The sequence below is a fragment of the Pollicipes pollicipes genome, unplaced genomic scaffold (assembly GCF_011947565.3).
Source record: "Pollicipes pollicipes isolate AB1234 unplaced genomic scaffold, Ppol_2.1 Scaffold_6138;HRSCAF=7277_pilon_pilon_pilon, whole genome shotgun sequence".
Classification (NCBI taxonomy): domain Eukaryota; kingdom Metazoa; phylum Arthropoda; class Thecostraca; order Pollicipedomorpha; family Pollicipedidae; genus Pollicipes; species Pollicipes pollicipes.
In genome coordinates, this window is record NW_023596818.1 from 5,482,459 (window position 1) to 5,492,036 (window position 9,578).

At 54.7% G+C, this 9,578-nt stretch overlaps 1 protein-coding gene across 1 annotated transcript; it reads left to right on the plus strand.

Moving 5' to 3' along the window:
- The first annotated feature begins 249 nt into the window (after positions 1-249).
- On the plus strand, positions 250-9,140 carry LOC119106099 (uncharacterized). The gene is made up of 4 exons (XM_037229696.1): positions 250-313; positions 7,494-7,585; positions 8,189-8,316; positions 9,003-9,140. Exons 2-4 carry the CDS (start codon positions 7,516-7,518, stop codon positions 9,138-9,140), a joined length of 336 nt encoding a protein of 111 aa, XP_037085591.1. The 5' UTR covers positions 250-313; positions 7,494-7,515.
- The last annotated feature ends 438 nt before the right edge of the window (positions 9,141-9,578 follow it).

Consider the following 9,578-nt stretch of genomic DNA (forward strand, 5'->3'; position numbering starts at 1 on the left):
CGCTGCCTCGCTACCTTCCCCATGGCCGGGGCGCCCCACCTCTGGACTTCACCGGCGACATCGGCGGCGGAGGGCCGACGTCACCCGCGCGGCCGTCGGGCGCCACGCCGCGCCGCTGCCCCACTCGCTGTCCCGCGGCCCGCCAGGTGGCCGCCCAGTTGCACCTCGCCGGCCACCGGCGCGTTATTTTTGCCCGGCGGCGATCTTTCCCGTTTGCGGCGTTGCGAGCAGTCGGCGGCGGCGCGCGGTGCGGGGGTCGGCGGCGCTGCGACCGGGGTCGCGGGCGGCATCGGCGATCGCCGGAGCGCGCCAGGTAAGTCGACCCTGGGCGGCGGCCTCAGAGAGCGTGATCGCCACGCACGGGCCGGCGGGGCACGCGGCCGCCGTGCCTATTCCTGCGCTCGGCGGTCGGCCAAGCTGGGGCGGCGTGCCCCCGTCGCTGGCCGACGGCGCCGAGTGTCCACTGCGCCGCCCGTCCGTCGGGCGCCATTCGACACCGGCCGATGATTCGGTGGCTGCGGGTACCGCACGGGATGCGGTGTGGCTCTGTAACGGAACGCTGCAACGACGCTGTGGCACTGCCTGGGTGTTTAGGTGTATTCTGTATGTTTGGCACGGCTTAGGTTGTCGCGGTTTTATTCGTTCTTCCCGGTTAGTGAAAGGTATTGTCACGTAACAAATCATTGATGTGTCCATTAGTCTCGCATTATGTGCAGCATCAGCATGGGGAGAGAGACATGCCTTTGTTCTACTTGACAGCACAGTCAAACAATTCGTGGCTACGGCATTTGTTGTTCAAGCGACACAACGCAAACCCGCCAAGAGACCCCTGACCTATGAATAACGACAACATTCCACCGTTTTTTCCACGGGCCATCAGACAATCTGTCGCAGCCTCCTTGTTCGCGAAATGTCTGTCCCGGTGTGAGCGAGGCTCCGGGCCAACCAGCTTGTAAGCGCCACCACCCGTGACCTGAGATATGGACGTGCTCGAACAGTCGCGGTACTGACCTATCACTCTCGCGCCACCGCCCGCCGGGCTGCTTCCCGAATGGTGCAGCGAGCCGACTCATTGGCGCGTGACGGACGGAGCTCGCCTCCCCCCCCCCCCCCAACCGGGCGGGGCTGGCAGGCTTTACTGCCGGGCGAATTCACAGTTCGCACAAGGTTACAGCCCATTGTGGTTGAAACGTTTAATAGATACATGTGGTTTGAAGTGGGAAGTAAGAGCGTTCTTTTTCTTAAGGCTAGCTTCGCCTTAAAAACAACTTTACAGGAAAGCTGCACCCGAAACGAACCCGAAAGTACAAACACAAGAAAGCAGGGGGTTTCACAAATTCTGTTTTTAATTGTACCAAAAAGTTGTCTAGGTTCTGAAATTACATGAAAATCCATTGAAAACTAATGTATGAAAAGCAACTCCCAAAGTTCCGCACAGCCAACAGTACTGTAGGTGTTCCTCAGTCACGACAAGGACCCACGCCTCCGAGCGTCACACGACGTCGCACAGAAACAATTGTCCTGTATAACGGCAATCGCCGGCGACTCTCTGTGCACCAAACCCGCTCTGATCCGTACCACGAGCCGGGCAGCGTGCACCAACCCCACTTTGATCCGTGCGACGACCCGTGCGGCGTCGCTGCTGAAGTCCGCCGCCCGCGGAGCACCTTCCGACCGGCAGCACGCCGCCTCCCAGAGGCCCACGCGCTACCCGAGAACATAAACACGCGAGATCAAGCAAGCAAACGCGCGGCGACTAATGTCCGGGGAAGGGGAGGGGCCGGGCTATGGGCTGGCTCGGATGTTCCACCGAACACCCAAAACAACTGTAATGCTGTCACTTTTGCGTCATGTTTTTGGCCGCAGCGCTATGGACTAAAACGCTGTCATGATGGGTGTGTCCATATGTATTAATGGCAATGTGCCGTGATATTTGCTCGCTTGCAAATGGGCGTGTTTTAAGACTAAACCTCTGCAGAGTAAAGGTGCTCAAAGGATAACTTCTAGAAAAGAGAAATGCCGAATGGATCAGAACCATATTCCGCAACATTCCACTTAAGTTATTTCCAAAAATAAGGCTTCGTTGGGCGCAAGTTCTCAAGTATGCGTCTTGAAGTGGGACCATAAATCATCATCGTTTCCTGGAGAGTCTCGCTCCATTTTCGTAAATGTCAGCTGTCAGGTACCGGTGGCACGAAAACGGCAGGGACTCCCGACCGGTCACCCAATCAAAGACACAATCAACCAAAACAAGGGATTTGCTCCCTTCGGTTCTTTCGCACCGTTAATAATCATTGCCATAACAGGCCCTGAATAAAGGAACTAAACTAAACTAACCTAAACAAGAGAGAGCCCTATAATTCGTAGGCACAACCACCGAGCTGTAACCATTGTAGGCAGCCTGCCGTGCATAGTGTCAACGACACATCCGGACCTGACGTACAGTGGGTACTGCGGACCAGGACCTGACGTACAGTGGGTACTGCGGACCAGGACCTGACGTACGGTGAGTACCGCGAACCCGAACCTGACGTACAGAGGGTACTGTGGACCCAGGCCCGACGTACATTGGGTACGGCGGACCGGGTCCTGACGTACAGTGGTACTGCGGACCATGGCCTGATATGCAGGCCCAGACCTGACGTACAGTGGGTACAGCGGATCCGGGCCTGACGTAAATTTGGTACTGCGGACTCGAACCTGGCGTTCAGTGGGTACTGCGGACGGGGACCTAGGGTGCAGCGGGTACACCACTGGCATGCAGAGGGCGCGCCGGACGCCTGGCGACCGTCCCCGTCACTGTTGGCCAGCTGAGCGTGCCGCCAGTGTGACGGGTCGAGACAGAGATACTCCGGGCCAAGGCCGGCACGGCGCCCCGACCGGCCGGCACGTCCTGCCAACCCAAACCTGCAGCCCACCCCGGGACCAACGCAAACCTGTGAACGACCGCGGCGTAGTGCTCACGGCCAGCGCAACTCACGGCGCTCACGGCCAGCGCAAGCCCGCAAGGTCGGACGTAGTTGGGATCCTGTCGAGTTTCCAGATTTTTTGTGGCGAGGGTCGGGCAAGAATCCAGGGAGCAGTCGTTACGCTTTTAACAGAGTTTGACAGTTCACAAACAGATGCAGGTCTGGGAGTGAGCGTCAAGCCCGTAGCAAAATAGCCACAGTCCTGGGCCGGAGGAGCAAGTAAAAAGCTGCGCGTGCGTGTTTGTAGGTCACGGCTGAGGTCAAGGTTGGAATAGCAGAAGGGCGCGAGGGTGACCCCGCATGGCTTAGCTGCTCACCGCCCCAAATTAAGAGTGCTAGCAAGGAGAAGAGGACGAATCATTTTGGGTTATTTGGTGTGACATACAAGCCGCCATCACCTCTAAACTGCGGTTGACGAAAGCATCTACACACTTCATCTTCTTGATGCTCTTTATTATTAGACACTATTCACGCCTACGCTCTGCCAAGGCAGACCCACTCCGGGTCAGCCCGCCTGCACCAAAGCTGCGGTCAGCCCAGGTTGGAGCAGGTCAGGGGCGTGACCTTAGCCGACTCAGCCGGCCAAGACCCCTTGGTGAGTGAGCATTTTTGATAGGCTCGTGTGTGGTTGGCTTGACTTTGGCGTTAAGGGAAGTAAATGCAGCTTCAGGTTACGGTAAAAAAAAAGCATTTTCTACATTGTGTTGCTGACGTCTGACATCAGCACTCCCTACGCACCCACTTCCTTTCGAAAAACGTGGTAAGACCGGGACTGGCTGGCTCTTCTTCAGCCTCTGGTGTGGAGAGCCGACGCCGTCCGTAGGGCGTTAAGGGAAGGATCCCTGGCGGAGGCTGTTCTCTGTTCAGCCTGGTGGAGGTCCTCGTGCGCTAATGTCTATGGCTGAGACAGATCAGATGATGACTGAGACCATGCTGAGACCCTCAGCATCGAGCCGCAGTGCTGGCGGCTCCAGCAGGTCGATGCCCCACGACTGCAAATGTTGCCAGGTGTGTGTTTAACTGACAGGCTGAAGTAAGCACGTAGGGGTAAGCAATGTTCTACACTCATGTGCCAGGCGTTTATTCAGTGGAAGCAGTGTAGCTGTGCCCCCTGTGAAAGATCTGTACTGCCCCGGGATCAGGAGTATAACCGCGCACTCAGCGATGTTGTGGGCTAGCTGCTTCGATGCCAGTTTACAGCGATAAAAGCTCAAAAATCACGCTTTCAGTGCCTAGCTGTTGGCGGTGGAAAATGCAGGAATGAATGCAGGAGTTTGCAATAGGGAGGGGGGGGGGGGACAGTTCAACAGATTTCGCTGAAAACTCAGCTTGGCATACCACAGGCGCGCGAAATTCCTTGCATTGCAAAAAGACAGCACCACACGTTCTTTGTTTACTTAGTTTTAGTCCTATACGTCGAATTTTGAACTTCCAACATGCATTGAAGTGCATTTAATCGTCACGCTGATTCACCGTTTTTATAACGCGGACTGGTAGCGGGGGGGGGGGGGGCTGATGCGACCATCCAGCCATTTCCAAACTAATAACAATAGAATCTGGTGGCAATCCAAAATAATGGCATTAGAGCTTAGCGGAAAGCACCAGCGGATTAGTCTCAATGAGATCTCGCGATTGGCTTTAGTTTGTGTGCTGTTAGTGTAATGATTGACCCCATTATGTCAGGTCAAATGTGAAATTTTTAAAAGAAAATTGCGCTTTTTAGCTCTACAACATCCCGCCTAACGGAATCATGTCTTATGGCGGCACGAAACTTAAACAGGCGGGTTCCTTATTCAGTTCTGAGCACAATAGTGTATGCTTTGAGCACGCTTTTATGATGTATGTCTCCGTTAATGTAACAATGTAAAACCGCTGGGCGCGCTCCTCGGCATCGTCGGTTCACGTCGGCATCACGGTGATCTGTCCTGTTTTGCCTGGATCGACCCTGCCCCAGGTAGAACAGGGCAGATCGCCGTGCAGTGTTTTCCAAAAACGGCCGTTTCTCCAAAGCCAGAAAAGCCGGGAAAATGCTCGGAAAATGTGTGAATACGCGCAAATGGATGGCCAGTAGGATACTAAAAATTTTGGGACGATTGCACGACATACTTCAGAGACATCCTCAAAAACCTCACGGGGCATCCCTCCCCTATCAGGGCAAGGGTTAATGCATGTCATAAACTTGACAAGAGCAGGGTGCACGTGTCCCTGACGACCACTACGAGCGTCCGCTCGGTTACTCTGTCCACGACGCCGGCGGCGGCAGTGTCGCTCAAGACCCTGACCGCCACCGGCACGCCTCTTAATTGGCCGTTGGCCCGTCGGTTCTGCCTGTCGACGGCCACCCCGACGTTTACCCCTGTCGACACCGGCGTCGATCGGGGAGAGGCGGTATTTTCGCACGTCACTTCGCCAGTCGGCGGAGCGCTCTGATGAGACGTGCGAACAGACGTGCAGCCCACGTCGCGTCCCGCCCGCACGCGCGCAACTACGTGGCGTAGTAGAGCTGCGATGTGGCGCGGAGGCCCGGTTCAACCCTCATGACCGGTGGCCAGGGGGGGGGGGTGTTGTGGTAGTTCCGCAATGTCGAATGCCATTGGCGTGGCGACTGCCACGGGCCCCGGGCGAGACAGGTGACTCAGAAGACCAGCAGAGGCGCAGCCAGACTGCGTGAAGCGGGGTCAAAACGGAGACAGCTGCCGACTCCGGCATGGAAACAGGCAAAGCACTCATAGAATAACTGTCCGCGTAGGAGCCCCTCGTGACGTATTCCTGGCGGCGCCTCTGCTGTGGCGGTGTTTCTGTTGTTGGCCGGTGCCAGTTGTTGCCGGTGGCGACTGTTGGCTCCGAGTCAACGCACGGCGCCCACACGGTCTTTTTCACGCGCCACGATTCAGCGGCCACTGGCGGGCTGGGCCAAAACCGTCCCGACGGATCTTGACGGACGGGTCTGGGCGGTGGTGACGCATCACGGGAGGAACTTCTGGGGAATAACACGCGAAATAGCATCCCACAATCATCACTGATCTAAATGAGAGCAACAGTTGTCGCTCCACTTGATGCATTTGCTGCACCACACCAAGCATACGTCCGAATCCAGAAACTCGACACCGAGTCCGATTCTGAGTCTGGTTGGCCTTGGTTCGTATCAGAGTAATGACGCCATCATTTTTTATTTCATTTCACGAGTCCAAACCCATGGCTCAACTGCCAGGGCGATGATTCCAACCCGAATTCCGTTCAGTTTTGCTGTGCATGAGTCCGTAGCCAAGGAAACTGTAGGAACTTCTGGCCAAGTCTGAGCTCAGTTCAGTCAGAGTTGCTTCACTGTTTTTACAGGCTGTTTTGTTTTCGCAGCATGTGGCATGTGCATTGTGATCAAAATGTCATGTCTGAACAGCGCCGCAGTAATATGAGCGCGATTAATTTAGGATGTGTGACGGCTGGCTGGTGCGTAGTTCCGGAAATCTTGCACAAAGAAGCTGAATTTTGTCTAATGTGATGTCAATTTAATTAGGGCCCTGATTCTTTTTGCTCTGAAGATGTGTCTTTTTGCTCTGAAGCCCTGAACCCCAGGTTTCGAGGATATCTGAATTTAAGCCTATTTCACGTTTAATTAGGCGTGAGCACCCAAGTCTAAGTCAGAGCTCAGCGCGCCACCGTGCTGGAGGGTTCAAGCCAGAGTCTTGTTCACGGGGAGAGTAAATCGGCTCACTATGAGTCCGAATCAGTGCCACGAGTCCGGAATCACATCGGTGCCCGGCCAGCCCTGCTTGACACCCAAATGGTTGAAATGTAATAACTGGAACACTTTTCATCTTCGAAGCGCTCCTTTGGGGGTACTCCTACACAATTTGTGGGCAATGTGACGACATTTTGAGCATACCTATACATCTCCATTATTTCCATCCCCCCGCATTTCTGTGTCCAGCTGCCCTTACACCTCACGTGCAGAGCACGGAGCTCAGGAGGGAGAGTCCGGAGTGGAGGGAGTGGAGGGAGTGTCGGGAGTGGCCAGCCGGACCAAGTGAGCGCTGGCCGGCGCTCCGGGCGGAGTCGGCGCGCGAAGAATGAGGTGGCTTTGCCAGGAGCGGCGCTCCGACCGTGCCTCTGTGGGCTCGCGGCCGGCCCCGCCCGACTCCGGGCGCCCGGGGCGGCGACGGTCGGGCGACAGCTGGGGCGGCCGGCACCAGCTCAGCTGCTGCAGACCGGCGAGGCTTTACGCAACGTGCTTGTTATTTGCGGGGCGCAGCTAGGAGTAACATTCCAGCCTTGGTGCAAGTTTTGGAAACATTCCCTTTTTTTGCTCTCGTAGCCCTGGCCCAACATGATGCCTGTTATTCCGAATATCTAAGAATCTGGCTTAATATAGACTAGCTTATTCCGGTCAATTTCATGACCTCGTAGTCCTGCGCTTCGCAGCCCTAGGCAACCAGAAGGCAGTCTTAGTTAATATGAGTTGACTCTGCTCAAATTCGTGAACACGTGTAGCGCCTGCATGCTGATGGAAGTGCTTTTCTATCGCAGACGTGACAGGGCAGGCTCAGTCATGTCGGGGTCCCGGTACTCGAAATCGTCCTTCTCCTACACGTCATCAAGATCGACGGCGCGCTCATCAGGTTGGTACAATCATGCTTCTCTTATACGTCATCAAGGTCGACGGCACGCTCATCAGGTGGGTATAATCGCCCTTCTCCCACACATCAAGGTCGACGGCATGCTTATCAGGTGGGTTAGAATCTTACTCGCCACATGTCCGGTCACAGTCGGGGCAGAACTGTGTGGTGAGTGCAGTTTGGTTATTTCGTCGCATCTTGTTTTTCCCTCAAAATATTGCTTTGGGATAAGAACCATTGCTTATGTTCGCAAGACAGGATATGAAATATATCAAAAGTATGTGCTTGGAAGAAAGCTATCTGTTCGCCATTGTGTAATAAGAATTTCCGGCATTCAGTGCCCGGGTTTTCTTTGTTTTAGCTTGCCTCCCTGTGGGGCTGTGTTTCGCCAATATTTTTGTCATTCTGAGACTTAGCAGGTTCTGATATGTCGGCTCGTATTATGTCAATATTCCACCATGCAATGATTTCCACAATGGCTTCCAACGAACTCCTTCGAGTATGTTCATTCTGTGCCTAACTTGAGACAGTCCTGGGACGAGGACCCACACACGACGTCTCATCTCAGCCCATGTATGCCCGTTGAAGATGTGTTCTGTCAAACAGGCTTTGTCTCAGAGCTGAGCTCCGCTGTGAGCAAGGCCGGCTCCAAGGTGACGTCAGAGAATGTGCACCAGTCCGGGGAGGTGATGGTGCACGAGGAGGCGTCGGAGATCAGCACCTCGTCCACGACGGTATGTCAAGCAACGAGCCAACAAACCGCGGGCCAGCAACGTCCGTGAGAACTTCGACAACTCGCGTCTTACCGCACGCAGCTTTGCCGTTCTAATTGAGCACACTTCTTCTGTGACAGCTTAAATCCGCCGTAGACTCAGACAAGTTGTGGGATGTCTTTGGGGACGCAAGTCGATGCGGAGACAAAGCCCCTGATTTGTACATGATGTATTAGTGTTTTTTGCTGTTATGCACGTATCATTAATTCTAAGCGAATCGATTCCGCGTGCACGGATGGCAATGTTTCAAATGGTAACGGAAACTGACCACTTTTTAAAAGGTTTCAGCACTTGATTTTATCTAAGAAAATACTTGTGTCCAAAAGGGGAGCATTTTCAATTAAATGCAGTCTTAAAATTCAAATAAATTGTTGTCCTAAAGGTGTGTGGATATATCGCACGATAAAGCATCCTAAATATCTTCGCCTGTTACACATTTATGAATCAGAAATAACTCTTAAACAACCTTGCCATTCAAACCTGTAACTGAGCTTGTGTGCGCGCGTGACAGCTTCGACGCCTTCACTAACGTCGCGCTGCCACCAGCTGATAACTCCGCCGCCGCTCCGCTGGCGCTGCTCTCCGCCGCTGCGCGGGCCCCCGCGAGGTGGCGGCCGCGTCGGCTGACGTGTGTCGCTGGCTTGTAGGAGGCGCAGCCGCCGGGCGAGGTGCAGCTGGTGCACAAGATCGGCCATACGCTGCGCCAGATGCGGGCCCTGCAGAAGGAGCAGCAATCGGTCCAGCAGGTGCTGTTCACTGCTGGGTCATGCGGGGCGTCGGGGTAGCCGATGGTCCTACCGGGTCATGCATATGTCCACCTCTGTCAGATTAGTGTTACGAAGAAAACGCTTAGGATCCTGCCACAACAGCTGCATACCCTGCTATAGGTGCCGGATGTGTCCATGCCATGATGCTGTTTCAGTTTCTTCAGTGGTCTTGGGTTTTGTTGCGCTCTGTGCAACCTGCAAGCCCCATATCCCAAGCTTTGAGATCCTATTGAAGCCTACGACAGGCCCATTTGTGCTTGTCTTTCTTTCCTGCAACCTGTTGTACATCACAATGGGCGAACGTCAGATATTTCATAACCTAGGTCCAAACGCTTGTTCCCAGCCCGTCGTTGGCGATTGCCTAGTCTTGTCTAAAACGCAAGGCCAGTCGGATATCCTCGGTCAGATCCCCCCTCCCCTCCGCACACAATCCTAACCATCGCCGGGCGAGATTAG

Bases quoted from the DNA above. Each gene is read 5' to 3' on its own strand.
- LOC119106099 (XM_037229696.1), top strand. From the start codon at position 7,516: ATGTCGGGGTCCCGGTACTCGAAATCGTCCTTCTCCTACACGTCATCA. The intron at 7,586-8,188 runs GTTGGTACAATC...TCTGTCAAACAG, and splicing joins ATCGACGGCGCGCTCATCAG to GCTTTGTCTCAGAGCTGAGC. The intron at 8,317-9,002 runs GTATGTCAAGCA...GCTGGCTTGTAG, and splicing joins TCAGCACCTCGTCCACGACG to GAGGCGCAGCCGCCGGGCGA.